The sequence below is a fragment of the Pteropus medius genome, unplaced genomic scaffold (assembly GCF_902729225.1).
Source record: "Pteropus medius unplaced genomic scaffold, Ma_sr-lr_union100, whole genome shotgun sequence".
Lineage (NCBI taxonomy): Eukaryota > Metazoa > Chordata > Mammalia > Chiroptera > Pteropodidae > Pteropus > Pteropus medius.
Window position 1 is genome coordinate 260,377 of NW_024349142.1, and position 16,211 is coordinate 276,587.

Sequence of the window (16,211 nt, forward strand, 5' to 3'; positions counted from 1 at the left end):
TGTAAAAGCTTTACCAGGCCCAGAGCGGCGGGTCACACCCGCCTCGTCACGTCTCTTCATACGACACAGGGAAACCAAGGAGAGGAGGCGAGGCCGTTGGTTCTCCGCCGGAGGAAAGTGAGACTCAAGAGATGGAGACTTTCACCCTTGGTCGGGGCAAGTGCAAAGGTGCGACATCCGGCCCTCTGCTTGCCTCCTGACTGCCCCGTGCGCCTCATCTCTTTTTTAGATCCTCTTGTAGGAGATGCGGATAAATGAGCAGTCAAATTAACCGCCAAAAGTAGGACACCGGAAGTTCCCCTCGGACGTAGTGTGCCACAAGGACAAGTCTCTTGGGCCTTCTTTGGCCCAAAGTCACCTCCACGTGATGCAGGGACTTCTGGGTAATACTCTTAATCCCAGATCACCGGATGAGTGGTTTGCCATCCCTGAGATGGGGAGGCTGCATGTAGGGGTGATTTGGAAGACTCCACTTTCCAGCATGGTCAGTTTGAAATAATCGGTAAGACCACAAAGCGTGTCACATAGGCACTTCAACCTACGTCTGAACATTGGGAGAGGGATTGTTCGTGGATATGTAAATTTGGGAGTTGTCAGAGTATTCTGTTATTTCAAGTCACGATACCACCAAAAAAATGAGAATAGGTGGAGAAAGGAAAAGACAGGGGTGAATTATGAACCAACCCAACATTATGTAGTGGCAGACAAGAAACCAACAGCCATGTTAGGAATTCTAACGTTCCTTCTAGAATTATATTGCCCAAAGTCTTATAAGTCAATCTCTGACTTCTTTTGTTTTCTTCTCATGATTGTGAAGGTCAGGTAATAAAATCCAGCTTCTAATGTGTAGAGAATACATGCAGTTATGAAAATGGAAACTTCAAAAAATCAAGAGATTTAATTTTTAAAGTGGAAGAAAGCATAGAGGCAGGATGTCAAGTCATGGATTGAGGTGGAGTTAATTTCCTAGAAGATGCTGTTTATAAAAGATTATAGAGAAACATGGCTTAATTAGCACACAAGGAATAATGCTAATCATCATTGGCGATCGTAACTTACCTATATTGGAAGAAAAACATAATTCTTCTTTTCACATGTGGTTGACCCTTATAGTTATGAAATGGTTTGGGGTTAGGATGTAAAACAGATATTAAAGCTAAGATTTGTATATTGTGTCATGAGAGGTAGAATGTCTGAAATCAATGTGGATGAGAAAAGCTATATATAGTTATTGGAGATCTTTGAAATCCTACTGTAAAGCATGTCAGAGTTTTCTTTATTAAAACTTATATCATCTGGTATTCAATGTTGAGGCCTTAGTTGATTTTTCTATCCTTATCTACTGTCCAAAATGTCCCTGGTGATGTGAGTTTATCCGGCACTAGAAATGAGTAATATTGCAGGGTTCCTATGAACCAGTTAATTTATTAGGAATTGCCAAATGTTTAATTGAAATATTAAGTCAAGAAAACTGATAAGAAGATGAAGCTAGAAAGCACAGAAGATGCAGCTGAAAACCCATGAGCCAATGTCTTGGGACACTTAAATGACAGATTTGCAGTACAAGGGCTGTGCATCTGAGTAGAAAGGCTGACTTATTTATATTTAATGAGTGGGTCTGCATATCATAGGGATATCATCCTGCATCTGCTGAACATTTCACATTGAGGAGAATGTAGCATACGGTGGCAGGAGTAACATTACCAAGGCAAACTCCATTTTTAGTCAGGAGCCACTGCAGTTTCAATGCCTACAATGAACAGAATACATATTTAAGCTCTTAGCTGAGTCTAGATGTTTACTCTAGTACAGTCAGCTTATTGAGGATGAAAGGAGCAACTGCCAGAGGGATACAAGGGAAGGCTGGAAGAACATTCCCTAAATTGCTGCAAGCAGAAGGTGTGATTTCAGAAAAGGTGATGTTACATTTATTATTAGGGATGATTTCTTCTGATACAATCAGAAGGTTACACACCATGCAGATGTGAAATTATTTGAGAATTGGATGGCACTGATGTACAGTGAGACGTTTTACCTTGAAGACAGTCAAATGTTGGATGTCAGTATAAAAAAAGTGAAGCTTCTGGGTTTATCAAGTCCTGTTTTACAAACGGTGTACTCCTGAAAACACAGGAAATAGTAAGATGAGTGTAGGAGTCAATGTGATAGGTGGCACATCATTCACCACTGGGGTGCTTATCTGTAGAAAGTAGTCACTAGTTTTCAAGGAAGAGTGGTTAAGTCACCATCCTTGGGGGCTAGGAGGGGCATCATTTGGGGCCCCTCTCATGGAAAAGAGTTCTACAGAAATAATGATTCTACCCAGTTACATACCAACTTCACAACTATAAAGACCTGGTACAAAATGATTCGGCTTTTATTAATTAGCATCTTATATTTTAAAAGAGAAGAAACAAAAGGCAGATGAGATAGCAAAGCCAGGAGAGCTCCCTGAACAAACACAAAGGAACAGGGGTGGACAGGGTTCAGGAAGCCATGTGAGCAGATGGAGGCAGCACTCTCCGAGAGTGGGCCTGAACCCAGGGATGCTGCAGGATCTGGGCCAAAGGCAGCCGCTCCAAGGGCTGGTATCTGAGGAGTTTGCTGATCAAGTTCTGGGCCCCCAAAGGGAATGATGGAGGAAATCTTACATCAACCTGATGAGGCCAGAAAAGAAACGAGAACTGTGGTTAATTTCTTTGATCCATGTTCTCTCTGTTCTTGGAGAAGGATCAAGGCACTGCTCTGGATCTTAGTAAACAAATTTCATGTGTGTCCTATACTCTGCAGAGCCTACCAGCCACCAATGACTGGCTCCTCCATGAATGCCCAGAATGTGGCCATCTCACCTTGAGGATGCGTCTGCAGGTCTCAGAGTGGGAAGTGCTCTCAAAGGGTGGACTTCCCACCAGCAGCTCATAGCAGAGCACCCCAATGCACCACAGATCCACCTTCTCATTGTATGTTCTCCCCTCAATCATTTCTGGGGGCAAGTAGTCCAGAGTCCCGCACATTGTATTTCTTCTGGAAGAAGGCAGAGAGAGAAGTGAGCACTGTGCAGAGGCCCAGAACAAGGGAAATCCCTCTTCCCCAGCTTCTAGTGAGACGGGAGACCCTAGGAAATCCTGAGAAGTCCCTGCCGTAGAGTGGAAACACCAAGTTTTAATATGGATCAAAGTTCAGAGAAGGCAAGTACTGGGACCCACCATTTTCATACTTTGGAATTAGTCATACCATTATTTAGCCCATGATCCAGGGTGTTTTCACAAGAATAATCTGGGCATCAAAGATTTAGAACAAACTGATGGTGCATCAAAAAAAGATCACATAAAAGAATTATGATTTATTCATACAATAAACTTCCTGGAATTATGGAGCAATAGTTCTTTATTTACATGGAAACTTATTGGTAAAGTAATGTTATCGGAGATCAAAAAATAAAAGATATGGTTGAACCACATTCTTTCAGTCTCTGAATACATATTAAACACATGCATTTGAAAAAGGCAGTCCAGTTATGCAGCACCTGATGATGGGGAGAGATGCATCTCAGAAATGCATGATCAGGCGATTTTGTCATTGTGTGAACATAAGTGTGCACTTACACAAACATAGAAGGTATAGCCTACTACACACATAGGCTGCCTGGTATAACCTATTGCTCCTAGGCTACAAAACCTGTACAGTATCTTACTGTACGCAATACTTATACAATGGTATTTGTGTATCTAAACGTAAAACATATACAGTAAAGATACAGGATGAAAGATAAAAACAATGGCACACCTGTATAGGGCACTTACCATTGAGGTTGCAGGACTGGAAGTCACTGGGTAAGTCAGTGCATGAGTGAAATGCAGAGTGAGTGTGAAAGCCTAGGATATGACTGGACACTACTATAGGCTTTATAAATACTGTACACTTAGTGGGGATACTTACCAGTCAGCCAATCTTCTGTTTTTCCTTTGCTATTTTAAAAAGGAAAGAAGATAAAGGATTGCATCTTCACTTGCATAATTCTGCTGAAATAATTCAGAAATATGTCCATGGTGGTTTACTTGGTTTTCTTTTTTTCATCATAAATTTGCTTATAAGCAGATAATGTACCATGAACATTCCTCTCTACTAATGAATCTTCTGTGTTAGAGTCCATGTTTTCAAATTTTTTAAGGAGCTTGTTGAAGTCTGCAAAAGCTTCTGCTAAACCCTTTTTGTGAATTTTCTTCAGGGTTCTTTATCTTCTGCAGCGTCCTTTGCTCTTGCCTCTTCTTCAGCTATACGCTCCTGCTCTAGTTCCATCAACTCCTCATTGGTCAGTTCCTCAGGAATCACCTCCAGGAGTTCCTCATTGTCATCCTCATCCACGCCCAGGGTAAAGTTGTTTGCCATCTCAACCACAGCCTTGTTGATTTTTGCAACCTCATCATCCTTGGCGAATTCTTTAAAGTCCTGGATGAACCTGCTGAGTGTCTTACCATTCATACTTTCCTTGATGACATCACCCCAAGCCCAAGCAAGGTTCTTGATGTAGTCAGATGTAATCCTTCCAGAATTGCATCAGTATGGTATAGTAAATATATAAACCAGTAACATAGTAATTTATTGGCATTATCAAGTATTATGTACTATACATAAAGTATGTGCCATACTTTCATAGGACTGACAGCACAGTAGGTTTGTTTATACCATCATCACCACAGACACGAGTAATGCATTGCATTACAACATCATGTTGGTTGTGTCGCTAAGAGATACGAATTTTTCAGCTCCATGATAATCTTATGGGACTACCATCGTATATGCGGTCCATCGTTGACCAAAACATTATTATGCAGTGCATTACTGTATTTAAATAGAAACCTAGGTTTGTATCTGGATCTTACACGTGGAATGTATTAAATTGGTTCATTCCTAACCAGCACCCAGGCCCACCCCACCACCACCTGACCTACCTCAGAGAGGGGGTATGCACAGACCAGCCAAAGTCTGCAATCTTCACCTCGCCCCTGAATCCCAGCAGCAGGTTTTCTGGCTTAATATCCCTGTGAATCACCTTATTCTCATGGCAGTAGGTCAGAGCATCTGCCAACTCTTCCATTATCTGTGAGGCGAGAAAAAAAGTCTGAGATCAAAACTGTCAAGACTACCGAGGTAAAAATACTCATCATGCATTGTACAACTGTAGTGGAATCTTTTATTTCCTGGTAACCAACTCCATTACCTCCTTAACAGCACCATAATTTTTGGTGGGGGAGGATTTTCTCTTCCCCATTTTATGTGGTCTCGTAGGATGGATGCTAAAGGAGACATAAAGGATGCCCTAGCTGTAGCCAGACATAGGACTATACCGAGCCAATCAGATGATCTTCCACAGGACTTGAGGCCCGAGGAAATGATACAAAAACAGGAGGAAAGCCAAAAGATCATTCATTCTGGCAGCGAGCTGATTCAACCATTCTGCTGGGATGATCACTGCTCTGGATCACGTGGAGCCTTCTAGAAATCTCATTTCCTCTATCTAAGACAAGTTCCACTCATTTATTCAGCAGACTCCCTCATAGCCTTTCAATATGTTTCTCTGCATAAGGCAGTGGAGTTAGATTCTGTTGCTTACAACCAAAGAATTCAAACTTATACACACTGCTTATTAATATTCTGGGGATAATCAGCATATCCGAATGTGAAATTTTAAGAGATATATATGTCATTATATAAAATTTATAAAATTTGGATTTAAAAAAAAGCAATCTGGACATTCATGAGAGCCACACGTAGTGACCTCCCCCCATTAGCTCATGGTAAACTCATGGACCCCAGAGCCCCAATCTCCCACCCCACCTCACCGTGGCTGTACGCTGCTCATCTAATGTCTGGCTCTTTTGCAGCTCCCGGTAAAGCTCACCCCTTGGAGCATATTCTAGAATCAGGTACACACGGCGCGCATCATGGAAGTAGTTGTACAGGCGAAGGATATTGGGGTGTCTGGAGGAGAGATGGAGGAAAGGTCAGACTCCTCCCTGAGGCCCAAATCATGATGCTGTGACTGGTCACACAAAAAGCAAATTGCGCTGGGACCAGACTAATAATAGCCTGATCTGGGAGTGCCTGAGGGGAGAACAGGGAACAGGCATTTGGTGTGTGACACAAGGAGCTTTACATGGTCTAACTGTAAAAAACTGGAGAAAAATCTTTAAGGTGGAAATAAAGGGCGTATTTGGGAGTTGTATTGGGGGAAATGCTGGGTTTAGATGTCACAGATGGATGAGGCTACAGAAAAACAAGAGTAGAGAACCAGTGTGGGACTCTCATGCAGAGACTGTCCTTACTGTAGATGCGACTGGATTTCAATTTCTCTGCGTAGCTGATGTTCCATTCCTTCCTTCTCTATCTGGGACTTGAAGAGGACTTTCAAGGCCACAATGAAATGGCTTTCCTTGAGCCGAGCCAGGTACACATTCCCAAATTTTCCCTTGCCCAGAGGACGCCCGATTTCAAAGTCATCAATTGTGAGTTGCCGCCTGACAGGGGAAGAAAAAAAAGCCTCAGTTTGGAAGGGAGGTGGAGGGAGAGAGTCAGGGACCCCGAACGCTCGCCTTCCTCTTCCACTTTCCTCTCCCTCTGCTCCTTTCTCTTTTCAAGGGCCCGGCCAGGGTGTCTGGTCAGCAGCTCTCAGTCCCATGAGCCAACACTTCACACACACAGCTTGCTCTTCACCTCTCCATCCCACTTCCCTTCCTCTCCCAGATACAACGCCAAAGGCACTCACGTCGTGGGCACGCCGGGGAGAGTTTGGCCTTCTGCAGCTGCTGAAAAATAAAGAGCTGTCAACATTTTCTTTTGTGTCCTCTCCCATTCCCCACAAATGGCACCAGGCCTTTTTTCTCAACCCTCTTTCTCTGGTCCTGGTTCTTGTCCCTCTCACCCGTGGGCTGAGCACTGTCGGACTTCACCATAGCTTGTGAGTGACTCATGAGAAGTGATGGTGACGAAAAGTCTCCTTTCTGCGCCCTGTGGAACTGGGTGTGCAGGTCCGGGTAATCCTAAAGAGCGGTGGCAGGAGGTAACACTCAGGCTGAGGTTCTTCCAGTCTCGATCTGCTTCCGCGGTGGCCTCAGGCACCGTCTGGGCGGGGGTCCTGAGTAACTTACCAGACCAGGACACGCTGAGTTGGAGGAAATCCCGAGGGCCGCTGGCCAGGCCTTTCATATTACGCTCCCTGGGCCCATTGGCTGAGGGTGTAGTTACTGAGCGATTCCCATTGGTTTTAATTTCTGAGGCTTAGGCAGCGTGTCCAATAGGAGAGACAGAAATGGGAGCTTCCGCTCCGGAGATGAGGGCGGGACCAAGGACGTTGGGCCAATGAAACAGCAGCGCGTGAAACCGGAAGGAGGCGTGGCTTGCGGCTACTGCGGGTCCCGACTGGACGCTGGAAGGGAAATCCCGAAAAGGTTCGCAGAGGCTATGGTGGAAGTGGGGCTGAGTGAATGAATACATACATAAACGTATCAGTGATTGCACGCATTCAGGAACTAAGTGACGGGACGCACGTATGAATGAATATAAACCAATCATAGGAAGCTTATGGGGCTCCTTGTGTAGCTGGAAAGCTGCAAAAATGCGTGCGCCCCCAAATGTCCCCTGCTTGGACGGCGTTTCTAGTTCAGGCCATTCCACAGTGTCCTCTATCACGCACATTCGGGAGGGCTTCCCTGAAATTTGTGCCTCGGTCCCCTATATCCTGTACTCGTGCTCTCCCCCCAACACACCTATGTATTTGGCATATACAGAAGTTTCTAAAACATTTGAAATTTAATTCCTTTAGAGAGGCAACAGGATAAATTGTTGGGGAAATATAATTAAAAAAGAAAAAAATCTCCCAACCCAGAAAACCTCTCCACAAAGATAGTAGACAAAACAGTTTATTATTGACGTTCAACCAGAATGTGATGCGCATCACAAACACCTGCTAACAGATTGCAAAGATAAAAATAAACCTCACCCTTTTGTAGAGCCGAGCAGACACAACCTACTACATAGGTTTTCAAAATAACTAGTAATTAATGCTCAAGTGTGAAAACAAGATGGCACCATTCATTCGTTACATAGCTCATTCCCAATTTCACCTGGTAATTGGAGAGACTATTTGCCATTACTTTGGTTTTCTAGAAGAGAAAACAAACTTATTTCTTTACACAAAAAGATAGTTCTGCAGCTTGGAGCAAGGTGTCCATTGAAGTTAGGCTCTTATCCTCCCATAGAAACTAGGAGATAGGCATGCTATTTCATTTGATGTCTTCATTTCAAAGAGAGAGCTCCTAGGTCTTTGAGAAAGATATTCCTGGGTTGGGAGAGTGCTGGGATATCTGAGGAAAAGCAAGAAAGCTAGTGTGGCTAGGGCTGCGTCTGCAGAGATAGAATGGTTGGAGAAATTGGAGAGATAAATGGAGACAAATTGTATAGAGTCTTCTTGTCCATTGTAAGGAAACTGTAATATGTAATATGTAATATATAATGTGTTCCAAACCTGTGGTTTGTTTAACAAGGTAAGACATGCAGACTTGGAAGTGATTGTCATGAAGGAAGAAGTTTATGCTCAGATCTCTAGCAAACAGTAGTCAGGGCACACAACCCAGAGCCATGTAGGGTAAGCACCAGGGTGGGTCAGGAGGCAGAAGCAGAGAAGAAAGAATGACCCAGCACCTTTACTGTGTTTTCTGCAGAAAAGAGAAAACAGGCCAGATAAACAGCTTAGGACTGGCTGGTTTGAAAATATTGTAGGGCTTTGGGGCTTCAGAGGTGTTGCTTGCCTGGTACATGGTCTTGGAGTTTTAGGGAAGAGGAATATTGTTTCCTGGAGTCTAAGAGTCAAACAGAGGTGGTTAATTTTCAGATGAAGGGCAGGTCCTGGGCAAGTTATTTGCTGTCTCTAAGAACTGACAAGCCCTGGGAGGGGCAGTCTCTCTCTAGTCAGGGAGGCCTCAAATGCCAGAGCAAGAATACAGAAAAAAATATATATAGTTAGTACTGTGAAATAGGGATCACATCATTGATGTGATTTGCTTTTTGTGTTAAAGGGTCAATCTGGGTGTTGTGTGGAAATTAGAGTATAGGAGGGACAAGAGAGGAGGAAGGAGATCTGTTAGGAAGTTCTCACTGTTTTCCAGATGTGTGAGGAAGGTTGCTTAAACCAATGTAGAGACAGGGGAGGTGGTTTATCACAACGTACAAATAACAGTTGATCAAGGGAATGAGTAATCAGATTAGTACAAAAATATGGATATGCATCTATGGCCATGCTACCCTGAATAAGTCTGATCTCGTCTGATCTCGGAAGCTAAGCAGGGTCGGGCCTGGTTAGTACTTGGATGGGAGACCACCTAGGAAGACTAGGTGCTGTAGGCATAAAAAGTAAAAAGAAAAATTGATTGTAAGATGACAAGCTCTTTGCAATCTGTGAGGTCTACCAAGGGTTGCCTTGCCTAAAAAAAAATTTAAAAAATATATAGATATGGATGTAATGGCTTTTCTAGGATGTTTTGATTGTTTATTTAAATCTAGCCATACCCCATACTGCCTCCTTCAATGTTGGGCATATTCCCAATGATACTATAGTGTACCTATTACAGAAATACTTTATTATATGTAGATGCTCAGGCAAATATGGCTGTTTTCACGTAACAGAGCTTAGGTTAAGGTCCAGGAGGGTGGACTGTGTGGGAAAGTGTTAACTGAACAGGCCCCAGGTTCTCAAATGCTACACATTCCAAAGAAAAGACTTGCACTTGACCAGCCCCAGGAAGACCACTTCTGATTCCCTGGAATATCTTGCCTGGGAGGAGTGATTTTTATACCTGAGTCTGTATCCGTTTGACCAGGTAATTTATGCTAACATGTGACTCATGGTCAATGGTGGTTTTTGTATGCCTGAGGGCCTGGGCCACACTGGGCCTTCTCTGGATACTGGAGACAGTGTCCATAGTCAGCCACGTAGGTATTGCATGCCTCAATAAAAAATAAATAAATAAATAAATAAATAAATAAATAAATAAATAAATAAATAAATAAAATCCATGGACATGGAAGCTGGGGTGAGCTTTCCTCACTGGTTATGTTTGAACATGTTGTCACACATCTTTGCTGAAAGAATTGAGTTCCTGTGTAACTGCACTGGGAGGAGACACCTGGAAGCTTGTGCTTGGTTTCTCATGGACTTTGCTTTTTTTCTCATGGAAAAGCCTACATGGCTTTTCCCTTTGGTGAGCTTGATCTGTGTCCTTGTAATAAACTGTAACCTCTTCCCCTCTCCCCTTCCCTCCCCTCCCCTCTCCTCTTCTCTTCTTTCCTGAGTCTTGTGAATCCTTCCAGCAAATTATCGAGCCTAAAGATGGTCTAAGGGAGCAAAAAACCATGAAAGATTCTTTTGAAAAAGAAACATTATGATCAAGATAGGTGTTCTAATAAAAGGTTCCCTGAGGAAATGCTATTTGAGGTGAGATGTGAGGGATAAGCACTCACTTGCTGGCCAAAGTACACCTGTGGCAGGTGGGGAAAAGAAGAGAAACGGGAAATAAAGAGAGCTAAGTGTTGTGTAAGAGAAAAGGTAGTAAATTAGGCATGTCCCACACCAGGTAAGGCCTCATGGATGGGCCAAAGAAAGTCACAAAACACTTTAAGGGTGTATGTGCTTGGGAGGTGAGGGAGTAAAGTGCATCATCTAATCTGAGCTGTATCTCTGGCTTCAGTGTGGAGAATGGACTGAAGAGAAAATATAGATAAAATGAGACCCAGCTAGTAAGGTAAGTAGAGGTGATGGTATGGTCTAGAAAGGAAATGGTAGATTAGACCATTAGAAGGGGACAGACTTAAAAGGCATTTATGAGGTAAAATTGGCAACTCTTTTTGACTGTACCTGGGAGTTGAACCATGCTGAGTCAGAGATTTCTATCTGCAGTAAGTAAACATTGCCATGTAGCACTGAGGAAACACTAACTGGGTCAGAACCAGGGAAAAGTGGGAGCCATTTTATGAATCCAAGAATTTGGAGACTGTGGTATCTTCGAAACACACAAATGGGAATGGCAAAAGACGATCAAGAATTCAGGTCTAAAATTCCAAAAAGTCAGGGCCAAAGAAATAAATTCTGATGCGTTCAAAAAAGAAAGTAACTGAAGCTAAGGGCAGATAGGCCCTGGGAGAGACCACAGAGAGAAAGGGGCTGGGAAAAGTTTTTAGAAATTTCAAAACTCAGTGGGTGGCTAGAGGTGGATGAGTCAACAAGGAGAAATAAAAGAGAAGGGAGATAAAATCAGGAAGGTGATGTTACAGAAGCAAGGTAAAGGAGTGTATTTCAAGAATGGGGTGATCAATGGGATCAAGTTCAGTCTCGAACACAAAAAAGAGAAGGGCTTAAAATGGATAACCGTGGGAGTCACTGCTGATGTGGCCAGGGTGGAGGTGGAGGTGGCATTGTAACAAACAGGGAGGCTTACAAGTCAGGGGGGCTCAGAAAGAGGACTAAGGTATGAGATAATGGTGAAGTGGAAATATTGCACAGAGGGGAAAACAGCCCCAACAGGCTCCTCACTTAAAGGCAGAGAGGAAGCGCCAAAATGACAGTTGGGGAAACTGAGATGTAGGAAAGATCATAGCGGTGATGTCTGACACTCAAGCCAATGTGCAAGGACAAGTCAGAAAGGATGATGGACAAAAGAACATGCAAATGAAAAGTAGGCTTAAAGGTGGCTGAGATGACAGGTAAGGCAAACATTAGGTGGGGACTCTAGATGGGGAAAAAGGGTGATAACTGCTTAAGTGGGACTCCAAGGTTCAAGGAGAGACACAGTGAGAAGGGAGCACTTAGAATGTGTGAGGACTCATACCTGAAAGTAGGGACATGGAATGGAACTAGGAAGAGCTAGAGTAGTAAGCAGAAATGTTGAAAGATGACATAGCCACCAATGCCTTAAGGGATAAAGAGAGTGAGGGAAGATGTGTGTGAAAGGGAGGATAATCAAGAAAACAAATGATGTAGGCAGGATGTGGAAACAGCGCACAGGAAGGCATTTCTTCCTTCGAACCTCAAAAAGTTAGAGAAATGATATATAGAGTATCTGATATTGCCACTAATGATTTTGCAGCCCTCACTTAGTTTTGGTCCTTATGAGAAGTGTGGGGCTTTGACAATGACACATGGAACAATCTTTCTAAAATACCAACCCCACGGGAAGTAACAAATCTAACACGATGGTTCTGGAATGCCTGCTTTCCACCTGCTCATCTGGACAGCCCTCCTTGGCATTGCTTCTTCCTCTGTCCATGGCTTATTCCAACTTAAAGATCACATCTGGTTGGGTGTATTAACACGCCATTGTTTGGAATGACCTGAAAATAAATGGCTGGTTTGCTTTGCTAAATTCTTGGTATTTATCATCTCATTAATGCTTTCAGGTGTATTGTTTTAAAATGTAGTTTTATTGTATGTGGCCAACAGATCAGGAGATAATTGCCATTGAAGATACTTGCAGTTCCCTTAAGAATGCCCGCCATGCTCCACAGGAGAAGCACTAGGGAGGGGTCAAAAGGCAGAAGGAGGGTGGGTGGGCAGGGACCACACTGTCACTTCCATAGGGAGTGGGCAAGGTAAGCAGGCTAAGCTGGTTTAGGATTAGCTAGTTTGAATAATTTCAATAGGTTCCCTAGTGTATGAACTGCTCTAATGGCCTGGTACCTGGTACTGGGGTGATTAGGGAAGAGTCTTGATGTGTGAGAACTTGTTAAAGGCAGCAGGTGAAGGGTGTAGTCTCTGGATTGGTTGGTTTGCATGTGAAAGGCACACTGACCCTTTGCTACCTCTAGGACTTAGCCCCGGGAGGACAGATGTCTTCCACTATCTGCAAGGTCCTAACCAACATAAACCTCAGAATAAAAACACATGCTTAATACATGGATAGCCACAATAAATGGAAGCAGAGTGGAGAGAAATTTTTCAGTCATCCAGCAGAGAACAAGGCCAGAAAGCATAACCAGGTAGCCTGACTAGAGGCCCCATGCTCGTCACTGCCCATTTCTAATTTAGCTGAGATGATTCCATTGTGAGATGTGTAGCACACCTGTGAGCAAACAGAACAAATCTTCAACCCTCACAGCTCAAGGATGACACCACCGAGCATTCTGGAGGTAACTCAGTTTCCCACAACTGAGACTGGAAAGATGGTCTGTGGGCTGGAGCAAGAGTCCAAAGGGAGCTGCACACACTCTCAGACACCATGTGCCCGCAAGTCTCCAGCATCGTGTCCCTGCAGAGGACCCTCCCAGTAAAACTCACAATTGGACTGCACATGTGACTGAGCTGAAATTGCACACTCCTGTCTCAAGCACTGAATGATGCACCTTTTCTTTAGCTGTTTGTTGAAGCCAGAGGCTACAAGTAATAATGGCAGGAGCAGAGATGAGAATTGTTGACATAAGTGCTATAGAAACAGAGCACTGATCTGGCCTTTACATCTTTACAGACGAAGGAAAACAATGAGCATATTTGCAAGTTAGACCATTTTGTTATACACAGGTAGTATGCACATGTTCATATGGCACATATATAGGGACCTAAGTGGTGCATATACACACACATACACGTGTATCAGTATTAGGAAGAGGCAAAGTCCTTTTTCATCAGATTTCCTCTCTACTTTGTCATCACTAAATTAAATCTGGGCTAGTTCAGAATTTGTTCTGTGACTTAGTGATCTTTTTGGTTACAGTGGTATTATTTATAGATAAGCTTTCACTTTACCTCAGAGTCATGACTCTTAGTACCTCAGTGTGCTAAGGTAAATAATGTGGCTTATGCTGAACACCTGCTATTGTTCTGAAGGTCTAGCATTTGGCATGCACTAGAAAGACTGCCCTCTAAAATCCCCGGGCACTGCGTATTTAATGAGCTTCCCTAACAGACATTTCAATTTATTGTCATAACTCGACAGAGTTTAAATTAGTCATGTCCTCTGTGACTTTTCTGAGACAGGACTATTGAAAATTGTCCCTGGTTTCCTCTGGACTTCAGTCTTTGTGCCTTTTCCCTTGGCTGAGTTTGCTTTGATTCCCTTCGCTGTAATAAATCATAGCAGTCTTCCTAGCATATCCTCAAACCTGGGGTATCTTAAGGACCTCCAACACAATTATTCATTATGTCTTCTAAAATCTTACAGATCTGGCCATTAAAGCCCATGTAGATTCTCTTTGAGGTCAACATGTTATATACTGTGCTGACTATACACACGGCTTTGTGTAAGCACTCTGTGGGGAACCCAACATTAGAATAAAAACATACTAGTGTGTGTGGCCATTCACTAAAACACATACTATCAAGGGGAAAAAGAAAAAGTAAAATGAACAAAATGAGACAGTGGCTGGATGCAGGATAATGAAAGAAAAATGACTGTGAGGTGCCTGGCTTGGACAACAAATAGAATGAGATTCACTGAGATGTTTTTCAGGCACCTCAAAACACATCAAAACCCAAATGCATGCATTAGCCCTTCTCTACCCCCACCCCCGACCCCCTGACCTTAAACCCAGATGTTGCCTGTATTTTCTGCACAGATTATGCAGCCATTAAAGAGTGACTTTGGTTTATCTCATTCAACCTTTAGGGATGGCCCAGATATATTGTGAAATAAGAAAATTAATTTGCAGATAACGAGCATGGTTTGATCTATTTTAGGAAAAGGAACAGTGAGTTTTGTACAAAGCATTTGGCAGTTGAGGCAGAATTATAAAAATATTCAATATGACTCTCACTGTATGAAGAGGAAATACTTAGAATGATTATATTAAGAATGTAGGAAGCAACCTAAATGCCCATAAACAGACAACTGGATAAAGAACTTATGGTTCATATAGGTAATGGAATATTACTCAGCCATAAAGAAATGAAATTCTACCATTTACAATGACATGGATGGACCTAGAAGTTATTAGGCTGAGTGAAATAAGTCAGAGAAAAATAAATACCATATGATTTCACTTATATATGCTAATCTAAGGATCAAAAGGAACAAACTAAATGAAAACAGATTCACAGATACAGAAGACAATCTGGTAACTGCCAGAGGGAAGGGATGTTGAGGAGCTAGGAGAAAGGGGTGAAGGGTTCAAGGGTACAAATTAGTAGTTGACAGATGACCATGAGGATGTGGAGTAGAGCATAGAAAATCTAGTCAGTAGTATTGTAATGGCTGTGTATAAAACAAGATGGGTGATCAAGTAATCAGGGGGATCATTTCATAAACTATATAAATGTCTAACTAAAGTACTGTATACCTCTAATAATGAAAAAAAAGGGAAATGTAAAGGAACCTAATGGAATTAAGATTTCTACACATCAAAATGCTAAGTTGCTGATAAAGTTAGACTGTAATAAGTTATCTTTGTTTGTACAATACAGTACCTAAAGTAACCACTAAAAGAAATTAGACACAAACTCAAATGACATTATAAGTCAAATGGAATTCTAGAAAATGTTGAAGAAACCCAAAGGAAGGCCAGAAAAAAAGAGGTACAAGATACAGGAAAACACACAAAAAAAGTCAAATCATAAACTGGAACACTTAAGCCCTAACATATCAGTAATTACTTAAAATTTAAATGATCTAAATCTACCAATGAAAAGTGGCAGGATGGATAAAAAAGCATGACCTGACAAGGTGTTACTACAAGAAACTTAGTCAAATGTAATGATATACATAAGGTTGAAAATAAAATTACAGAGTATAGAAACTATGCAAATAAAAATATGCAGAACTATATTAATACCAGATAGAGTATACTTCAAAGGCAAGAAAATGAACAAAAGTAAAGAGATACATGATAAAAGGGTCAATACACCAAGATGACATAGCAATCTTAAATGTACATGCACCAAACACAGCTTTGAAATACATGAAGTAAAACCTAACAGAAATTAAAAAACTCTTCCACAACTACTGCAGGACTTTCAACTATCAATAGAAACATTAGACAAAAGAAAACTCGGCAAGGATGTAGAAAATCTGAATAATATCACCAACAGGATCATGCAGACATTTACGGAAAGAAACCCCACCCAATGACAGCAGAACACACATTCTTTTCCAGGAGCCATACAGAACATTCAAAAAGATAAACCATATCCTGGGTCATAAAGCAAACTTCAACAAATTTAAACAGGCCAAATA

General features: G+C 42.2%; 1 protein-coding gene and 1 pseudogene across 5 annotated transcripts; one reads left to right on the forward strand and one right to left on the reverse strand.

The window, feature by feature from the left end:
- Window positions 1-1,578: 1,578 nt before the first annotated feature.
- AURKC (aurora kinase C) lies at window positions 1,579-7,310 on the reverse strand. 5 transcript variants are annotated; one of them, XM_039880638.1, is made up of 8 exons: window positions 6,923-7,310; window positions 6,767-6,806; window positions 6,327-6,518; window positions 5,844-5,982; window positions 4,953-5,101; window positions 2,850-3,024; window positions 2,036-2,121; window positions 1,579-1,750 (listed from the first exon to the last, which is right to left on the reverse strand). In XM_039880638.1, the coding sequence occupies exons 1-7, from the start codon at window positions 6,969-6,971 to the stop codon at window positions 2,047-2,049; spliced, it is 819 nt and encodes a 272-aa protein (XP_039736572.1). In that variant the 5' UTR covers window positions 6,972-7,310; the 3' UTR covers window positions 1,579-1,750; window positions 2,036-2,046. The 5 variants fall into 5 exon arrangements, with proteins under 5 accessions (XP_039736572.1, XP_039736571.1, XP_039736569.1 ...); XM_039880635.1 differs by lacking the exons at window positions 1,579-1,750; window positions 2,036-2,121 and adding an exon at window positions 2,355-2,657 and having other exon boundaries at window positions 6,767-6,803; window positions 6,923-7,040; window positions 7,149-7,308; XM_039880634.1 differs by lacking the exons at window positions 1,579-1,750; window positions 2,036-2,121 and adding an exon at window positions 2,355-2,657 and having other exon boundaries at window positions 6,923-7,040; window positions 7,149-7,306.
- A 1,973-nt stretch (window positions 7,311-9,283) lies between these two features.
- LOC120617077 (uncharacterized) lies at window positions 9,284-9,402 on the forward strand (annotated as a pseudogene).
- The last annotated feature ends 6,809 nt before the right edge of the window (window positions 9,403-16,211 follow it).